The sequence below is a fragment of the Mus pahari genome, chromosome X (genome assembly GCF_900095145.1).
Source record: "Mus pahari chromosome X, PAHARI_EIJ_v1.1, whole genome shotgun sequence".
Classification (NCBI taxonomy): domain Eukaryota; kingdom Metazoa; phylum Chordata; class Mammalia; order Rodentia; family Muridae; genus Mus; species Mus pahari.
The window spans coordinates 59,272,379-59,293,978 of NC_034613.1; the positions used below are offsets into that span (position 1 = coordinate 59,272,379).

At 41.0% G+C, this 21,600-nt stretch overlaps 1 protein-coding gene across 1 annotated transcript; it reads right to left on the reverse strand.

Annotated features, from left to right (window-relative positions):
* Positions 1 to 1,432: 1,432 nt before the first annotated feature.
* Positions 1,433 to 19,248, reverse strand: Tmem185a (transmembrane protein 185A). Its single transcript, XM_021187821.2, has 7 exons — positions 19,070 to 19,248; positions 12,245 to 12,421; positions 9,407 to 9,614; positions 7,224 to 7,307; positions 4,862 to 5,038; positions 4,199 to 4,322; positions 1,433 to 3,020 (listed from the first exon to the last, which is right to left on the reverse strand). Exons 1-7 carry the CDS (start codon positions 19,105 to 19,107, stop codon positions 2,776 to 2,778), a joined length of 1,053 nt encoding a protein of 350 aa, XP_021043480.1. The 5' UTR covers positions 19,108 to 19,248; the 3' UTR covers positions 1,433 to 2,775.
* Between the last annotated feature and the right edge of the window lie 2,352 nt (positions 19,249 to 21,600).

The following is a 21,600-nucleotide window of genomic DNA, read 5'->3' on the forward strand; positions in this document are numbered from 1 at the left end:
AGAACACGGGCAGTGCACCCTTTGTTCAGGATGCTGTCAAAGGCATCATACATGACTCAGGTCCCCTGAGAGAGGAGCATTACAACACATCCAGTTGGCCATCTCCTAAACATGCTAGCCAGACAAGTGATATGTCAGCATGCCAACTTTCTGCTCCATAAAAACGACATTGTTGACGTTTTCTGTTTAAGGTGATGTATCAAACTTTTAGCACAAGCCATGTGATGCCTCGTTTTAACTCTTCAGGACTGGAAGTGTCACAGGATGTAGTAGCTAAGAAACATAAGGCTCCTGGTCAGAACCCATAGACTATATGTACTTGTACAACCTTGATTCTTATCAAAACATAGTTAATTCAAGGATGATGAGCAATGATGGAGCTACAGCAATGTGCTTCTTCTGACACAAATAAGGAAAAGCATGAAATCTAAAGACCCTCCTATGAAAGCTGGTCAGCTACCCATTAGTGTAACAGCACATAAAAAAGTAGATAACAGCCTGCTTCTGGTATCTCTTCAGCCTTCATATGTGTTCTTCCTAAACAGACTACTACTGGGTCTTTGCAGTAATGCAAAGAACATGAAATCTGGCAAATGGCTTTCACAGATAACTTCAATTAACTTGACCAGGAAACAGCAATCAAGATGTGGGCTGGGTTTTGTACCTGCATATATGTTCCATGCAACCATTCACCTGGGGTATGGTGCTCAGAGATGAGGACAGCCCTACTCAAAAGCAGCTCTGGTATCCCATTGCCTTCCTACATAGGTCTACTTCTTTCCACTTCCCATTTCCATGAATAAACAAAATCTCCACACTGGAGACATAGTGATCCCAAAGTCCTGGGCCTTTGGGAGCAGTAGTGGCAGACACCTCTTCATTTCTTCAAAGGGAAAAGAGTTGTGGCATCCAAGTGCCAGGACTGAGAAACAGTGGTACCTCAAACAGGAGCAAAGCACCTGGCAGCTCAGCATCAGCTTCTGCTTTTACTTAACAAAGTGTTTTCTAAAATCCAAGGAGCTCAAGTAAGAATTTATGCCTGATCTCTGGCTACATGCAGGGTATTTCTTATCAACAGCCACAGGATTCCTTACAGATTCTTTCAGCCTGAAAGACCTCCCAGTAAAATTCCTCCTAAGCTGCAGAAACAGTTAAGAGAGCTAGATAAAACTATGTAGTACAACTGCAGGCATGCTCTAGAACCTCAGAAACAGTCTAGAAGGCCCCCAAAGCTGTCACAATGGCAGAAGGCCATCAAGCAAGCACTGGGAATGGATGGCAAGAGTTTTTTTCCCTCTTCTGCTGCTTGAAGAAACAGCAAAGGATGCTCACCCTACCTGCCTGCTTTACTTGCCTGTGGTAGCCAGAGGGTGTCCTTGTCATAACGTTAGAATGATTCAGGTTTTTCTACAGAGTAAAATACACACAGTACACATGTAAAATGAACCACTTTATTGAACTACAGGAGCAAAAAATAGTGGATTTAACCACATTTTTAAGAGACCAAACAAAAATGCTACACTGTTTCCCCTTTCTTCTGAAACAGAACAGGCTCACTGGAGGGCTGTGCCAAGGGTAGGATTGGGATCATAGACTTCAATTATGTGTGACTGAAGCCACTGATCAGGTGACCATGAAAACACATTGCATCTCCTGATCAGGAAGATCAAGGCTCACTTTACTTCCATTGGGAAATAAATCATTTGATTTAGACTGAAGGTAATTTTCTGGTATGATGGGTTCTGGGCTGGCTATACCAGAAGAGCCTGGAGAAACTGCTGACAGGTGGTGGTACCTACATGCCCAGTATACAGTGTTCTTCTTGCAGGTAGACAGAATGCTCTCGACTTTGCAGGAGTCCCTGGCTGATTTTGGTCTCCTGCCTTGGCAACCTTCTCTAGTATCCTGGTCTCAAGGGGGCATTTCTTGGGCTTTTAAGCAATTTCTCCCATACCCCATGTTGGAAAAGCACAGAGTTTTCCTCGATTGTAGTAGCTGTGCTGGCAGAAATTCCAGTGGTCATGGTAAGTGAAGGTGGGGCATCTGACTGAGATACAGCAGTTGAGCTATCTGCTTCTCCCATGGCTTAACCCATCCATCTCCAGCACAAGCTTGTAAAAAAATACTTTAACAGAGAATATGCTGTACAGAACTAGGATTTGACACTGTATATTACAGTGTTAAAATAGCTGTATAAATACTATACAGGCATGGAATCATGCCATTGGGAAGGGCTCACCGATGAGGCCCTGCAAACCTGCTGTCATCCTGCCTAAAGCTAAATTTCTGTACAGCAGGGACAAGGAAAGCAAGGCTGGGCTGTATCTGAACACAACAGGTGTGTACAGACCTACTTATAGTCCCTACTGGCTACCTATAAGCAGCACAGCTGAGCCACAGATGGAAGTGGTCCCATAAGAACCACATCATTCAATACTTTGATAGGAATTTTAGCACTAGAAAAATCTGCCCAGACCACAGATGTGCTTTCTGTGGGCCTAGGCAGGAGTCATCCCTGGGTGGGTATCATAGGAATGAGAACACATTTCAGGTACCCATACAGAAAGAAATAGGTTCTTTGCTCATGTGTCACTGGCATCCACATTGATAGATACCCTTAGTCCCTGCCACCTATGTTCTGTTATGAGTGGCTGGTTGACACTGGATGCAAACGAGGCTTCAGATGGTGGTCCGAGGTTCCAGGTCTAGGTTGGGGGCAAGGGAAGTAGGAGTGTGTGTCTCAGTGCACACACACTCCGGTCCTGGTGGCGTCCTTTAGTCTGGCATTTCAATATTTAGTTTGGGTGGAGGAAGGACATACTTGCCAGGGCTCTGGGTGATGACCACCCTGGCCTTCTTGCGAAACATAGGTGCAATTTTAGGAGGTTCTGGAACTGGGGTTTCTTCTGTTTCCTCACTATCTTCATGGTGGAGATCATATGAAATGTTTCCATACTCTCTCAAAAACGGGAATATTTCAAGCAGAAACTGGCAGAAGTCTTTGCGAATACCAAACCACCCTGAAAAATAAGAATTTTCCCTTTCAAACTCTAGGCTTTCATATCACACATCTTTCCTGAACAAGGAGTTCTACTGGCACTATGTATCACTTCACCCAGGTTCCTCAGCAGTAAAGCCTGACCAGGATCCAACTGCCCAATAAGCAGAGGAGTGGAGACCTCCAGCTGCAAAGTTCTCAGAGTGAGACCCCAGGCTAGTACTGGCAGCATCCTCAGGTCCTTATTTGAGAAGTAGTAATTCTCTAGCCTGTAATTAGAACTCCTGGTTGAAAAAATGGTGAGGTAGGCTGGAGAGTGCAGCTTTAACTGGCTAGCCATTGATTCAGATAGAAGCTGGAGCTGTAGAACCACTGACTATGAAAGAAATTCTCAAATACTAGCAAAACCTAGACCATACAACCTTCTTCCCATTTTCTAAACCCAGGTTAAACTAACTGGTGATACAGTGATATTTAAGCGAAGGACTCCTGTAACCATCTGTAATCTGAGTAGACACAAGAAGGAATAAGCTGCCCCCCCCAAAAAAAAACCAAAAAAAACAAAACAAAAAAGCCAGGCGTGGTGGTGCATGACTTTAATCCCAGCACTCGGGAGGCAGAGGCAGGCAGATTTCTGAGTTCGAGGCCAGCCTGGTCTACAGAGTGAGTTCCAGGACAGCCAGGACTATAGAGAGAAACCCGGTCTCAAAAACCAAAACAAACAAACAAAAAAACCTCAAAACCCCAAAACAAACAAACAAACAAACAAAAAAAAAAACAAAGAAGGAATTAGCCAAAGTTGAGTCTGACCTCATGGGAATCCCTCAAAGTAGGTCACTGAGCTGTGCTGCTTCAATAAGCTGTCAGCTTAGTGGTGGCTCTCCCAGGATGAAAACAATAGCTCAGCCTGGACTGCATTGTACACTCCCCACTTCCAAGGATGTAAGGTGGGCAGTTCTCTGGGTTACATGAAGTGGAGCTCACAGCCTTATGAGAATGGTATCTTCCTCAAAGACCATCTCCAAAGCACATGCCATAGAACATTAGTAATCTAGCTCCACAAAACTGAAAAGATTCCATTCCATTGAGGAATCTTAGCATTTTGTAAAGAGCAGCACACGTGAAGACCACACACACACACACACACACACACACACACACACACACACACGCACAGGGTGTCTTAGTTTGTGGACCTACAGTGGTTCCCTCCTTTCTGTCCAAATGTTGTTGCCATCAGTGTGATCAATGAGAGCCACAGGGGAACAAATATCGGAACACAGGAGAAAGCATTGTGGCCATCCAGTTTGTGAACCAGCAGGATCTAGAGAGAGACAAAGTTAAGGTGGTATTAATACATTATCATAAAATGAACCAAGTGTATAACTGTTCCTATTATAATCCCCCCCTCTGTCATATCTGAGAAGAGGGAAGGCCACCATAGGTAATGGCAGCATCCATCCAGGGGGAAAAAAAGACCATGGGAAATTTTGCATCCTCCCCCAGGGCCAAACTAAAGTCTACCAGCTGAAAGATTCCCCACTGCCAGGAGTTTTATGAGAAATCCTTCCCAGAATTTGTTCAAAGGAGTCAATAGTATCTAGTCTAGTATTCTCTACTGAACTCAATACAAAACCAGGTTATCCAAACACCCTTTTAGAATAGAAGCTGGATGTGGCCAAATGCCTCATGGGTAGAGAGGTGTACCGCTCTCTGTGAGTCCTGCAAGCACATTCTCATTGTTCCAAGTTCCCTCTGTCTCTCTCCCACAAGGTCAGCAGTATACCTATCTAGCTATGGTAGATGCTGTCCCAGATAAAGGTAGAATGTGGGAGCAGAAGAGATTTCCTGTACAAAGCTTACCTCAAAAGTAAGAAGAGGCACAACAATGGTCATCCAGCTCAGTGCCATGGTTATATGTGTTCTGCGTTGTTCTGCAATCACATCCATAGAGCGCAGGAACAGAACGGACCAAACGATATAATAGAGAACCACCAGGCACAAGAAGGACATGAGAATCCACAGAGGGACACACACAACCTGGAGAAGAGTAGAAACACGTTGTCTTGAGAGCGTCCCTGCAGCTCTGGCAGCTGCCTTTATCATTTTGCTGGCTCTGTTCAGGTAGTCAAGGGGAAGCAGGACTACAGACAGTCCTACTGTCCAGGACTGTCATGGAGATAGTATGGGAAACACCACATTCACCAGAGGACTTCCATGCAGGAAATAATGTCATTAGGCCCTCTTCCATTCAAGCAACAACCTGCAATCTGGTCCTCCAACACGGCATATTTTATGTTTCTTCTGAGTATACTCCCTCAGTCTCAAGCCCCCCATTTTGTCATCTACTCATTCTCATGCTTCCTGCCTCTCAGTCACTCACACACTCCTTCATTCTCAGTTCCTCCTACTCCCTTACTCAGTCTTGCCCCCTAACTCAGTTACTGACATGTTCACTCTTACTTACCTGCTCATTCATGTCCTCACTGCCCCTCACATACTCATGTCACCTCACTCACTTCCTCACCCATGATCACCCATGTACTCCTCTCTCCTACTCCCATTGAGTCTCCCTCATGCACCACGTATGTAACCCAGAACAGTGGAATCCCCTTTTCTTCCCCTGCATCTTGCTCACTCCTTGCTCTCATACACTCAGTTCTTCACACTTACTCTCATATCCATCCTTACCTCTTCATGGTACTCATTCACACACTCCCTTACTCAAATAGTCCTCATGCTCAGTCTGTCTAGCTGCTCATGTAAGAATTATTCGTCACTGCTACATTCTGTCAACTTTCCCTCACACTTCCTCCCACAGCCCTATTCTGGCATTCCCTTATAGACTCCCTCCTCCCTCTCATTCAGTTGCTCACATATGCTCACATATCCTTTACTCAGACTTACTTAAGCACTCACTTCTATATGTTTATTCTCACTCGGAGTTATTCAACATCAGTTACTGACTCCCTCAATTACCTACGTGTATGTATGTGTCTGTGTGGGTATGTGCATATGAGTAAGTCCTTATTTTTTATTGACTCTGTGATATATATTTGCCAGAAGTCAAAGTCTTGATACATATTTGCAAAACCTATTCCTCAGTCAGTGACCTGACTTTTCCTTTATTTTATGAAGTCTAACTTTATAATTTCATCTTATGGCTCATATTATTGGTGCCATGTATAAAGAATGTTTCACTGATTTGCAGGTTTCAATGACATGCATTCAGGAAAACATTCATATACATAAAAATAATAAAACTCAAAAACTTAAAAATTATCTATAACTCAGTAATACCTTTTCTCGAATACTTTCTAAGAAAACATTAAAATAATAAACGAGGATTTTTTTTATACACAAAAATACACCAGAGGTTCGAGATAAAAGATCTTGTAATGTTTTTAGAACATCAGAATAATTGTGATTGATAATAATTAAATAGTTCGAAATAGCTAAAAGAGAATAGCATTTTGAAAATTCCATGCATAAATAAATGATAAACATCTGAGGTAATATGGTAATGAAACTGATTTGATTATTACATATTAAAAACACAAAATGAAAGCTTCTATTGTTCTTCATAAATATATATAAGTAGGGTATCATTAAAAATTTAGAAAACTTAAAAACAGATATATGAACAGGCACATTTTGAAATCACAAATATGAGCAGCAACTGAAACATTTAGACATGTTTCATAAATGCAACTTATAAGTCAATGAAGACTTACATGTCATCTTTACAATGATATTTGTTAAGAACAAATGCTTAAGCTATATTAAAATAAAAAGGCTGGACAGAAATGAATGTCAACTATCTGTGTAGAAGGGAATAAAGCGCACTATGGTAGCTCGCAGTGTTGGTACTATGTGAGCTAGCCCGCAGCGTTGGTACTAGGTGAGCTAGCCCGCAGTGTTGGTACTAGGTGAGCTAGCCCGCAGTGTTGGTACTAGGTGAGCTAGCCCGCAGTGTTGGTACTAGGTGAGCTAGCCTGCAGTGTTGGTACTAGGTGAGCTAGCCTGCAGTGTTGGTNGCAGTGTTGGTACTAGGTGAGCTAGCCTGCAGTGTTGGTACTAGGTGAGCTAGCCCGCAGTGTTGGTACTAGGTGAGCATTAGCTGCTGCTCATGTTTGCTTGTCCTTTTTTCCCCAACATTTTTGAAACAAATATGAATTACTTTTATAATAAAAGGTTTGTTTAAAAATTTAAAAAGGCTACATACAAGCCAGGGCCAGTGGATAATCTTGTCCAGTCTTAAGGCAATGAATATAAACTGAAGAATGTTGACCGAACACAGGATTTCTAGCTAAAGATAAAGGAAAGAATCAGTTAAACACGTTGCATTGAACATAGTGGTTGTTCCTTTAATACACTCATAGGCAATGAAAATTTTAATACTATAAAACTTTAATGATATGATGCTGGAAGCTTCTGATTGTTTTGGCAACGGAAATACACAGTGGGATCTTGCTGAGGGGAAATGCATACATGTGTCTTGTCTCATTCTTAAGGTTAGTTGGTGCCTTGGCCATTTTGTTGTTTAAGACCTGAACGCTGGCCCGATAAATGACCTTCTTTTGAAAGAAGAAAGACAAAAGAGGCAATCTATAATAGATTTCCTCCAAGCCTCCTTTCTGCCTCTGCTAATAATCAGTATACAGCTCATTTATAGGTACCCTAAAACTTGCTTCTACTTCTAACCAGGATTCTGCTGTAAATCCCATGCCTTCTTTTCCAGTTCTTTGAGGATCTAGTCACCTTAAGCCAACAATTATAGATTTGGTGTTGCATCATTAATTCTGACTGTGCTCCTGCCCCTTTCCAAAAAGAAACTAATTGCCAATTTCCCACTAAACCCAAAATGTCCAAATACAATTAAGTTCATATCTCCTGTGATTCAGCACTCCTGGCCTAACCCACTTTTTGGGTACATTCCAGCTTTGTGAGGCAAGAATAGCTACATAAGGCCCTATTGCCTCATCTTCCATTCTAAGCTACCAACAACTTCTATTTACCAAGGCCCTCAATACTAATAGGCAGCAGAATATTTATATCTACATCTTACTGGGCTATTTCGAGAGCATTTTAAGGTGAATCAATCCTTCTTTCTTGTACTACTGAGTTTCAAGAATCATATTGTACAGTCTTGGCATGCTGTGAGCACTCGGAGAAGTTCTTCTTGGGCTCCCTATCCATTCCTTAAATGGCTATACTTCTAGCATTCCAAACAGACATCCCTTTCACTGAATAACACACACTCATTCACACTACCTGGGGTGGAGGAAAGTTTCAGCAACACTGCAGATTAACATATTGCCTAGTGATTAGTTCTGAAATGTGCCTGCAAGCTAGCCGTACTGCTGAATAACAGGTCCAGTGTGCAGTTGCCACAAGGATCTCCTAGAAGCAGGCATTAGACTGATCCCCAACTGAGCTCACTGAACGATGTCCCTCTACTGCTTCCCATTTTCCTCTGAATCTACTAGTATATTGCTTTGTGTCTTCAGTTCCTTTCTAGTTAATTGCTCTGGCTTTGGATTTGGTCTGACTGAAATGGAATTCTGGCCTTTTTCCTTAATGTGTGGTCATGAATAAATTGTCCTGCCTGTAAAAACAACTGCACCTCTCTCACAGGTTGTTGTAAATATTTACTAAGTTGCTGCTATTTGTTAGGTGACCATCCAAATGTTTGGCACAGATTAAGGATACTATGAATATTATCCACAACTGATTTCTTTATTACTATTACTAGTCTTAGCATTTTAATTTAATTCTATATGTCCTCTTCTTGGGCCTAAAGAGCTTACATATATAGATACTTGATTAAAAAATAAATATATGGGTATATCAGGATAAGGCAACTAGAGGGCAGCTAAGGAGTGATAGCACAGGGTATGAGGTAGTGAGACAATTACATTTTATGTATCAATTCAGGTGGACTATTTTACCAAGATATCAAATTAAATACTAGGGTATGTGTTACTGTGACAGCATCGGGTTTTTAAAGATTATTCTCAATACTGTAGGGTAAGTATCCCTCATCCAAACAGTTGGAGGCTTTGTCCTGGAAAGGAGGAAATTCAGGCAACCTAGAGTAGCAACTCCTGCTGAGTCCCCAGGCTGCCTATCTGTTCTATAGATGTAGGTTGCCAGCTTCACAACCACATGGATGCATTCCTTAAAGTCTCTCTCTTTGTAGCTATGTTTCTATCTATGCTATTGGTTGCTTAACAAGACTGACAAACACAGGTAGCTTATTAGACAGGACACTAGGAGAAAGCTGAAGGTCTTTGTTCTCTTGTAAACTACAATCTAGAGTTAAGGATTAGTCTGTTCCTGATGAAGGGTAAGGGACTGACATTATAGTACATGTTTTAAAAACATGATTAAATACACAAATCTCACCTCTAGTGACCTGTCATGTCGAAAGCCCCAGACACATGCTGCAACAGACACTGGGGAAACAAAGAACAATGGCATGAAGACCAGAAGCCAGAAATGGCTTCCTCTCTCAATCCTGTCACAGACCAGAACTTCAAACATCAGCAGGAGCAAATGGATGCCCACAGCAATTAACATGGCTTTAAACTCCACACATGTTTCTCCTTCTGCTCTAAAGGGGGTGGAAGAAGAAAAGAAAGAAAAAACACATTCAGAATCCTCAGTACAAGTGTCCACAATAGTGTACAGCAAATACCAAGTCAATTCTCATTCTGAATTTTAACTGTAAATATGCAAAACAAAAGATAAAGTAAAAAGCTAAATTAAACCTATCTTTAATAGACAAATCTTGCAAATATCCAGGAACACTTAAGTTCCTAACTTTAATCAACTATCAGAGTTACTTCCAAGATTATTCTATTAATTACTTCTGCCACATCTCAAGATCTTCACTTCTCACTGAATTAAAAACTAGACAAATCATACTTTACACAATTCTATAAATATAATTTTAGCTTCATCTGCAAGTGTAGGTTACATTCAATAAGATATGGTAATCTTCTTAGGTGTTACTTTAAAATGCAAATAAAAAGTAATAACTTTTTTTAATCTTTATTTTAGTATGATAATGAATTAAAACCTGTAAATTAAAAAGAAAGTTAAAAGTTTTGCTCAAATATTAGTTTAATTAGCTGTATAAGTATAAACAAACTATTAATAAACTAAAATTAAAAATGTTTACAATGCATTTGAAAGGACTATAATGTTCATTCAAAATACTGATAGAGATTTGTGACACACTTGCCCTATGGGTGATAAATATTCTAGAGACTAAAACAAAGAGAAAAGAAGGTCACAGGTAATTCCTGTAGATTTCACTAGTATACTGAATAATGCTCACAAGGGAATAATTGTGCTTGTGCACAACGTACTACCAGCCAGCCAAAAACACAACTGTTTTGCTTACTTGAAAAATATCAAAACAGAGGAAAAAGTACATATACATTTTAAGAATCAATTAAAAAAATAAAATAAAAGAATCAACTGGTGAATGTATTTTTTTTCGAGAAACAAGAACTAGATATCTGAATTTTTCCCATAAAAAGAGCTATAAAACCTAGGCATGGTGGTTCTCACCTTTAATCCTAGCACTTGGGAGACAGAGGCATGGGGGTCTTTGTGCATTCGAGGCCAGCCTGGTCTACAAAGTGAATTTCAGGACAGCCGGGCCTGTTACACAGAGAAACCTTGTCTTGATAAACCAAAACAAACAAGCAAACAAACCAAACAAACAAAATGAAGAAGAAGAAGAAGAAGAAGAAGAAGAAGAAGAAGAAGAAGAAGAAGAAGAAGAAGAAGAAGAAGAAGAGGAGGAGGAGGAGGAGGAGAAGGAGGAGGAGAAGGAGGAGGAGGAGGAGGAAGAGAAGGAGGAGGAAGAGGAAGAGGAGGAGGAAGAAGAGGAAGAGGAAGAAGAGGAAGAGGAAGAGGAGGAGGAGGAAAAAGAGAGAGATATACAACAGATCTAAGAGCACAGATAAGGGCTGGAGAGATGGTGCAGTGGTTAAAACTGCTTGCCATTCTTCCAGAACACTTGAATTTAGTGCTCAATACCCACATTACGGTAGCTCACAGCCACCTGTAACTCAGCCCCAGGGATTCATCACCCTTTTCTTGCCTCCATGGGTATCGTCATACATAAGATATATATTCATATAAATAATAAAAATAAGTCTTGAAATATTATATTTATTCATTTATTCATTCCCACCCTCTCTCTGTTTTTAGAGACAGGGTTTCACTGTGTAGCCCTGGCCATCCTGGAACTGGCTCTATAATTCAGGTTGGCCTTGAACTCAGAGATTTATCTGCTTCTGCCTCCGAAGTGTTGGGATTAAATGTGTATGCCACCACTGCCTGGCATATTATAATCTCAGGGGGAAAAAGAAAAGACATATTCACACATTAATGTCCTTCATTTGCAAGTATTTGTTGTGTGGAGCTCTTTGAAAGTCCTACGTGCCTATGAGATATGCACTTTATACAGTATATAAACTAGAGAATCTTTTAAAAGTTGATAAATCAAGAATTTTTAAAGCTGAAGTGGCCCTGTCTTCTATATTCTTCCATATGAACAGCTGTTTGTACCTCCCTGTCCTATCAGGACTATCTGCACTCATCTTCCTGCTGTAGATTTCTAATGGCCCTAACTCTTTCCACTCCTTTTCTCTCCTCCCTTATCTTTGAGAAAGGAAATGATGCAACTCCCACAGAATCCAGCCACAGCAGGCTGCCACAACTTCCATGACACCCAAAGCTCTACTTTCTTTTTTAACACTTGGTTCTTAGTTTACCTCACTCCCCAGTTCCTGGGGGACTTATAGCCTTTGGCCCAAGTTCACTCCCTGCCATAACTAACAGGAATAGAGGAGTAGGAGAAAGGAAAGCCTAGTTCTAAATGTAAACTACACAAGTCAGATCCCTGGTAGACATGGCCAGAGAACTATAGATAGAGAACTATAGTGTTTCTGTGCTTTTTAGTCTGCTATGGCAAAACATTTCTATACTTGGGGTGTCTGGTGTTATGCTTGTAGGCTTTCTAGGCATTAAACCATCCAAACTAACACTGTTCTGTAAGAAAATACATAACAAGTGTCTATGTTTTCAAAACCCTGATGAGGAATATTTGTTGGACTGCAGTTCTCATAAAACTTCAAATAGAAAGAAATTGTCCTTATGTTATCTCTAGTGAGAACCATCAAGATTTTGTTATCTTAAGATATAGGTTTTATAAAGCAGCATTACCGATACTGAGGATTTCGTGCCCAAACTCCAGTTCCAACTGATGCGCCAACAATGACCATTAGCTTCCACAACCATATTGGAGCAAAGACAGCCCAGTAGCTCCATTGAATGATGCCATCCAAACGAAGGGCCAGTAGCACAGAGAACAGCAGCAGACAGGCATAGATGAGGAATTTACTACAAGGAAAGCAAAATGTGAAAAAGAGTTCATTTTTAACAAATATCTGATAGTGAAATGAGGAGAAATAACAGAAACATTTTAGCTCATAAAAAAGTCATTAATTCTAGGGTGGAAAGATAACAGTTAAGATCACTAACTGCTTTTCTAAAGGACATGGTGCAGTTTTCAGTACCTAAAAGGCAGTTAATGATTGACTACAGCTTCAGTTCCAGACGGAACCTCTTCTTCTGGATTGCAGGGATCCTGTACAGACCGGATGCACAGACATACATGCTAGCAAAATACTCACATAAAATAAGGTAAAAATACATTTTACAGTCACTAACTCCATAACAGCTTATTTAAAAGTTCTATGTAGAACACACACTGTATTGTGGTTGAGAAAACAAAAGTGAGTAATTAAGTCTCCTACTTCCAAGGGATTTCTGGTAGAAGTCTACACAGAAAGCCACAGTTATAATGTGGTATACCATTTGTATAAATGGTAGTGTGGACAAAGTGAGATGGGAGCTAGGAAAAGAAAGTATGTGATCTGACTGAGGCAGTAGGAAGAAGAGAAGTGGTGACCATGGAACTGGTTCCAGAGGCAATTGGAGAAACAAAGACCCTAAAACAAATAATCAGTCTCATCTGTGAGTTGTCCTAAATTATTCCAATCGCATGAAAATTGGGCACAGCAGTGCTTTTTCCTCCACTTGACCACTGCTTTACCAATCTACTGTAGACTGGCTATTCTCCCCAATTCATCACATGGAGTATTAAATTAATTTTGTACCCAGATGTCAAGATATATGAAATTATTGTGTTTTTTCTGCTCCTGAAGCTGACATTCTAAAATACAAGTATGTGGTATCCTAATAATCTCTCAAGTTGCCTCTAGTGCCATTAGGATTTTAATTTAAAGGGCTGGAAAGATGCCTCACTAATCAAGAATCTTTGATTCTTGCAGAGGCCTCAGGTTAAGTTCCCAGAACTCACATGGCAACTGATAGCCTTCTATGACTCCAGGGCATCCTATGCCCTCTTCTCTAATCCGTGTGTACTGAATGCCAAGTGGTACACAGATATACATGCAGGCAAGAGACTCATACAAAATTAAAATAGTAATTTTCCTAAAAATACTAAAGTGAGAATTATGTTTCCAAAAACAAAATTTTGATTCTACATTCAAACCATAGATGTATCTTTAAAATGGAGTTATATCATCCACATCTGACTTCACAGCATAAGTGCATTACCACTGGGCAGTGTGCCATGGGCCAGCCCATGAAAGCTACTGTCCTTTTTGAAATATATAAAAAGCTTACTGATTAGGCTCATGGATATTCACCAAAGAGAAGACTCTAACTATAAAAGTTCTAAACTGTTCTAAATTATGTTTAAAAACTATATATAAATTATATAAAAGTTCTAAATTACATGAATACAGCTGGACTCTTTTTAGAGCCATTGGGTTTCTCCAGTAAAATCTATTGCCTAGAGTATAGATACAGGTCTATATGAATGCAAGTAAGCTAGCCCCCTACATATATACTATACTTTAGGTGACATACTTCTGTTTATGACTTGCGAGACTGCCTCCAGCTGACAAACTATGGATATTTTCACAAATTATTAAAAGGACTGTACCTCTTAGGCTAAATAAAACTTTATTACCATACAGAAAAATGTTTTAGTAAAAATTTTAACTTGTTTTATTAAGATAAAATGTTTAAGAGCATCTGACTAATAAATATATACAAATGCACAAAATGCAAAGGAAACAAATCATTGTTAAACAATACCAGGCCAGTAAAGAAGATGGACACTCAACCATCCTTATAGCATATATCTCATCTGATTTCTTATACTGATTCATTAAGATAAAGGTAAGTGGAAACATGGTGGAAATAATAAGTGTTCTATCTATTACTTCTGTAGGATTATTAAAGAGAGACGTAAAAATCTTATTTGGTAATCACTTTTCTCACTACTGGATCATAACTCACTATATCAGTCCTATAGCACCATCACTAAGCAAAACAATCATAGAAATTCATAGCCAGGGCAGGGCAGGAAGTGGCACATAGTGGGCTGAGCCCTGTTACATGGATTGTTTATCAAGAAAATGTCCCACCAGCTTGCCCACAGCCAATCTGCTGGGGGGGCATTTTCTCAGTTGTGATTCCCTCTTCCCAAATGACTATCTGATGTCAATGTGACCAAACACTAGCTAGAATGGCTCCTCAGTATACTGGATTTACTCTGTCACAGGAGGAAGGGGCATGAAGGATGAAGCAAAAAACTTCAGAAGTAACCTTATCTGGATTAGAATCCTGAAGTGGTCCATAATTGCCTGTATGACTTTAGAGAACTCCAAGACTCTCTAAAATGAAACTGTTTGAGGCCAGAGAGATGTGTCAGTAGGTAGAGGCGCTTGCCACTGGCCTAATGGATAACTTGAGGACCCACATGCAGGAAGAAGAGAACTGACTCCTGAAAGTTGTTTTCTGACCTCCATAAGCACACTGTGTCATATGTACCCCCTACAATCAATAAATTAAAATGTATTAAAATTAGAAAATACAATAAAATGTGGCTGCAATCTAATTTGTGGGGCTATTGCTAAGAGTAAGGATACTGAAAAATAAACTGCCAAGTCAGTGTTGACACATGGTAGATGCAAATAAGCCATAGCCATTATTAACAACAATTAATCAGTAAAAGTCAAGACAATATTCTGACTACCAGTAGCTTTATATTCCCAACAACAGATGTACAATCAATCACACAGTAATTCATTATCAAGACTGACACTATGCTCATACTGACAGATCAGTGACTTGATTTTAAAAATACAATCTTTAAGGAGTACTTGGAGTAATCAACACTATGTAATTTTTACTCTGCTGGAGAATCAAACCTAATGCCCTGTACAAGTGCCATACCACTTAACTACACCCTAAGCTCAACATCATTTATATTTAAAACACTACACACATTTTCTGCAATACATACTGATCCTTCTTTTTAAATTATTATTTTCAGGAATTTTTACTTTATTTTATATGTATAGGTATTTTGCCTGTATGTATGCCTATATACCACATATGTACCTGGTGCCTGCAGAGGCATTTAGTGAATGGTTACCAGCAATCACATTCATATTTTCCCCAAAATTAAAATAAAAAACAGTTTACAAAGACTAAAGAATGGCTTAAGATGATGGCGCATACAGGAACTTTGTAAACATAATTTACTTCATTAGTATTACATGTCCACATACACAATCCCAATAAGGCATTTCTTATTCATTGTTCCAGTCTAGAATACCCAAGAGATGTACCACCCTCCCATCAGGAGTCCACTACAAATGAGCCGGTAGCCTAAACAGAGTTATCACAGCCTTCCAATGCAGTATGGCTACCACGGCTGAAGGGCCTTCTCTAACAAATAACAAGTTTATCAAAATAGTTGACAACTCCAAGGCCTTGTGATATAGTCGGGTTGCCTATTAAAGCCATGTATTAGAGGTGGAGGAGATCTCTGCCTCCTAGGGACATTCTGGAATCAGTTTTCCAATTCTGTTTAGTCAATTCTTCTAATAGTCTGTTTAGTCAATAAAGCTATTAGAGGCTTCAGGCAGTCAAGAAGGATTCTTGGTAGACACAGTATGTTTCAACAAGTTTAACTTTGTAACTAAAAGGCAGTTCTGAAAAGAAGTTCATGATCAACCAGATCTGTGGCAGATGGAAATAGGTATTAGGGTCAGCTATCGGCCCTTCACAGCTGGGTGCTAAAGACTTTTCAATCATTCCGTGTCACTACTATTTCTAGAACACTGACAAACTACAGTGAATTCTCAGTGACTAAGATTTGCAAGGTATGAGAGGAGGTCTGGAGCCACAGTCCATGCTGTGGGAACCACCAAACAATAACAATGGCTGTTTCTGTGATAATCTCCAAAGTTAAGAAAGCACATTCTCCTGTATTGTTAAGGTCTTTTTCCCATCTTGTCAATAGAACAGTTACACTCTGAAGGGGCACAGGAAGAGAGAGGGAAAATAAATAGTTCATACACCAGCAAGAAAGCAGTCATTGAAAAGAAGGAGCTCTAGACTGTTCTTACAGAATATGGTGAGTTATCATTCATTTCACTAACACTGAGCCAGCCATTATCTCATGGATATAAATTATAACAATAAAAGCCATGGGTTTAGCCTCACATGGCTTGAATGTCAGTAGGAGAGAGAAATATTAATTAAATAAACAGAGACAAATGCAAGACCACAGATAAGGTCTCTAAAGGAAGACTATGATATTCTACAGGGATTGTACTTGCAGAGAGTAATGGACCAGGTTGAGAAAACCAGAACAACTTAATTCAGCAACTACCAAATGAACAGAGATTTCAATGATAAATGGGAACTGAATCAAGGAGAGAAGGAACTGCAGAGCATGATGAAGTCCTGAAGTTAAGAGGGTCATGTGTGAACTAGTTCAGAATTAGAAACAGAGAATTAGACAAAAGCACAGATCTGAGAGCACAGGGTGCTTTCATGTCAACCCCCCCCCCCATCCCGCCTTCTCAGTTTGCTCTCCAGATGTCTGAAAGGCGTCAGCATGGTGCAAGGTTAAGATAAAGTGTTAAAAACTAGACCATCCACAGTTTATGAAACATCACCAGCTAAGAAAAATCTACTTCTTAATATCGCCTGGCCATTGTATCCCTGGAACATCTAGAAGGTAACACTCTTCCTTCCCACTAATGACATTGAACCAGGACAATGGTGGGGTACAAGGGACCTTTAAGTTTTTCAGGGAAAGATGCATTTTATTCCACTTAGAATTCAAGCACAAATAAATGTGTTGATCATTATAAATCTCTTTGAAGTATCTCATTATAAATTTTAGACTTTAGTATTTGGAAGGAAAAAAAAAGTAAAGGAGAAACTGGCTAAGGGTGTTATAAGAGGACCACTATTTTGCTTTCACAACTCAGATAATCTGGGAGATCACCTTGCAGCTTCTGGACTATCTGTCCCATAATAAACAATTTCTATTTGTAACACATTGTGCAATCAGCCATTAATTCAGGTTCAATAGTCTTGTGAGCAACTACACTTATTCAACAGATGAAACAGATAAATGAGTTACCCAAGGACACACAACAATTCAGCCTCTATTTCTGTTTCTTATCACTCTCTCCAAACAAGGAAAATACACAAGACCTGTCCAGCTTCAGTACCAACACACTTGTCCTACAGACAAACCCTAATCCTAGGAGCAGTAGAAGAAAAACTACGGTTAGTTCTTTGGTATTTCCTCTAAATGAACTCCACTCTGCAAAGAAGTTTCAAGGCCATCGATGATGACCACGGATCAAGGCCAGACTATAAACACAAAGACAGTAAGAACACCCAGGCCAGCACGAGGGCTTTAAATTTTAAAATGTTACCATTTTCAAGGAGACTGCATTCCAAATAGTCCCCTCCTTCTCTCTCCAGTTCCTTTTGTCTCCAACAAACAGCCAAGAAAGTGGCATTCTCAGGAATGCACAATACAGCAAATTATTTATATTCCCATTCCTTCCAGGCTAGGGCTGCCAAGCATCGTAAGTGCCTAGCATAGGATCTCACATACAGAGGAAGACTAGCTTACTTGAATGCATGTCTTACCAGTTAGAAATAAAATGAGCAGATACTCCTTTTAAATAGTAATGGACTTAAAAATATCAGTGAAATGAACTCATCTCGCAGGTTACTAAACAAGAGTAAAGAATTATTTGATTGCCCAACGTAGGTCTTGACTCAGTTTAGTTCCAAAGACGTTTTTTAAGTGTCTACTATATGACAGATGGGTGGGAGGTGATGTGGAAGGGAACAACCAAGAAGTGGTTTCTGCTTTGGGAGCTCACAAGCCGCAGAGGGAACACTTTTACAACAGTTTGACAAGTGCAAGGACAGAGATTTATATACTTTAGCCAGTGTTTTCTCCACACTGCCCACTAGGTATTTCAAGTCTGGAAACTAAGCAGGGCAATATCTACTTTCTGCCAATAAACTTATATAGAGAAGGCTAAGAAAATGCGTTGGAGACGATCAGGTTCACACACACCCCCCCCCCGCCAAAGACATTATGTAAGATTTATCATACCCTGGCAACGACTCTAAAAATTCAGTATCTCAGACATCAGTTTGACAAATAAGCGAAGAACGGCGGACAGGCATAAATCCAAGGAAAACCCCAAGAGCTGAAACTAGAGGAAACATGTAGGAAGGTGGCTGGGGGTGTCAGGGTCAAGTGAGATTGCCCTGGTACAGAAAATGGGGGCAGGCAGAGCGGTGAGAAGAAAAAAGAAATCGAGACAGAGAAGTTGGAATACCAATGAAAAAGGACGAGTGGAGATAAATGGGCTTCTCTCCGGGAGGACACTTCTCCAACCTCCACAACTTGGGCCACGGCCGGTTGGTACCAGTTGCGGAGGAAGAAGAGGATGGACCGACTATGAGGCCAACACAGCTTTCCCAAGAGCAGCTGGCAGCCATAAGGAGCCTCAGGCTGGTGCCTGGGTGCTCAGACTGCAGTGCCTTGGCCGCCGCGCCTCTCCCAGCCGCTACCCGAACCCAAGCCCCAGCCTGGCGTCGCCGGTATAACCGCCTCACCTCGGGTTGAAGTCCTGAAAGAGGCCCCTCAGGTTCATGGCGGAGAACTTTGCCGAGGCGTCCTCCTCTTCCCCCCGCCCCCCGCGCCGCGAAGCCTGCGCCTCACAGCGGGTTCATGCTGCCAAAGGCTGCTTCGTCGCTAACGCCGCCGCCAGGAGAAACCAGAGCAACCAACTGTCTCCGACACTCCTTCCGGCTTCCGTAGCTAGGATGCGCATGCGCTCTGAGCCCCGCTCCCCGCTCCCCCTCCCACCTCCACCCCCGCCCCAGCTCGTCAGAAGCTGGAGGTTACAGATTGGCAGTAGATCTTTTTGCTCCGGGGTACCGGCCTGCCTGCCTGTGGGACAGAATCTCTACAAAATGAAGAGGGGAACTTCGGCGGAGAGGAATGCTGACTGGGGTGGATGTCCTAAGGAGGGAGAACGTCAAACTGGAGTATCTCAGTGAGATCATCTCAGACACCTGTCACCTTGGCCACCTGTCACCCAGACCCATACCAGGATTTGGAGGTTTACGCCCAAATTGACTGAACCTTGGCCTATACCTACCAGAGTTGCCAGTAAATCCAGCTTGCATATCAACTTCCTTCTCGTGCCCCAAGCTACACATATTTCCTGACCATCCAAACCTCACATTACCCTGCACCAGTCATCTACTCTCTCAGCCATCTTCTCATCTTGGGTTCCCACTGTTCTTAACAGCAGGTCTATTTGTCAGAATGCCCAATCTGGAGATATGAACTCATCCTTAAATATCCTAATCTAGTTCAGAGTCTCCTTGATTCCTGCCTAGACTTGGTGGTCACTGCAGATCTGGCTTCCTCCACTCCCAGCCATACTATTTAGAATTGCCAGGTTTGTCTTACTGGGCAAGTTAACATCTTCAAGACTCAGATTTTCTCCTCTATAAAAGAATTTTTTTTTTAAAAAAATCTACTTTTCTATCTGGTTAGGAAAGTTCAGAGAGCTCATGCACAATGCATAACATACTGTATGTTAGATGCACAAAGAATGTTGCTAGTTGTTCTTTTAAGTGCCAAATCCGTAAATCCTTAAAGAATGCTGTAAGGATTCTATTTGTTTTTCAAATCTAAGAGTGGAAAAACCTCATAGCAGAGGACTTAGTTTACCATATTCAATTCCAGTCAGTTTGAGTTGTTGTTTCATGAATACAGCAATACTTTAAACATTAATCTGGAATCGTTATGGGTAATAGTCATAGGTTGTTACAATAGCAGTTTCATGCAATTTTATGCTAGTAAGCCCCAGGGGGAGCTTAAGAAAATCACAATTGGGAGAATCATACTTTACTGTGCTGTATCATCCTTCTTTTGGAAACTTGAAAACATTTCACAAGTGGTAATTATGTTCCCTAACACCCACTGAGAAATGGGTATTATTATATGAGCTGGTTTATGGATGAGTAACTTGGATGAAGCATTCAGCTACGGAAGCACCATGACCCTCTCTCAGAAATTTTGATCTCCTTCTCTGACCATCCTCCAGATGATGCACAATGTCTTGCCCTGAGGACTCTCCCAATGGAGAGTAAAGTACAGAAGAACTAAAGCACAGAGAAGCTTGCATAATGTGCACTGTGGGACCTAGCTAGTGAAGGCTGAAGAACAAAGATGCAACTTAACACTCTAGCAAACTAGAATGTTGTAGATGGCTCTATACTGCTTGCTCTCCTGGGAGAGGCTGTCTGGAATGAAGAATGAGTCACATGCTCAGGTGGCTTCTTGTGAACCCATCCCCTAATGAATAAAAGGACCAATCACTGGGCGAGTCCAATCAGTGGGGACTTCCGGGTTGGACAGAGTAAGAGAGGAAGCAGGAGAGGATTAAGTCCTTTTGGGAATGGGGATAGCAGAGGGGAAATATGTAGTTGCTAGAGTTTTCTGGTATTATGGTGGATCCACAAGGATATGCCACCGGAGGAAGCAGATTTAATAAGGCTTACAAGATTAGGTTTTAGTTGTTGCGCCCAGAGATTGAGTTACCATTGTCTCTGAACTGACTTTGTGTTGTGTTTTCCTTCATGTGCTGGCTCGTCTGGGTTCAAGACAGAAAGGTATGACAGCAAAGCATGGGTTTGCCAGATGTGCACCACAAAGGCCATGGGGGATTTGAAGCACGGGTTTGGCGTGGTAGCAACCGCCAGTGGGAACCTAGAGAGGTGGGTGGAGAGATTGAGGAGTTCTGAGTCAGTCTCCATGAGATAAAAATAGGCCAGCCATTGCCCCTAATTCATGGCACAAGCGCTGGAACGTGCCAGTTTTATCTTTTAAAATAATTCCCACAAGTTAATTGCCATTGGACAGAGTAGCCCCACCATTTTATTTCCTGGAGGTTTCACCCCAAGCAGACATCAAGAAGACAGCTTACTTGTCAGCTCCAACTTGAATAACATGTAATATGGTTTTCATAAAAGCTCCACAGAGAGTGGTCAGGCAAGTTGCTCAGAGTCCAAATGCTACTTATGGTGAGCTCTTGAGTATTTCTGTAACTGAGACACTTTTCTATGGGCCC

Coding starts and splice junctions, on each gene's coding strand:
- Tmem185a (XM_021187821.2), bottom strand. CDS start 19,107: ATGAACCTGAGGGGCCTCTTTCAGGACTTCAACCCGAG. Junction 9,615..12,244: donor GCACGAAATCCTCAGTATCG/GTAATGCTGCTT, acceptor CACCCCCTTTAG/AGCAGAAGGAGAAACATGTG. Junction 7,308..9,406: donor GACATGACAGGTCACTAGAG/GTGAGATTTGTG, acceptor CTTTATCTTTAG/CTAGAAATCCTGTGTTCGGT.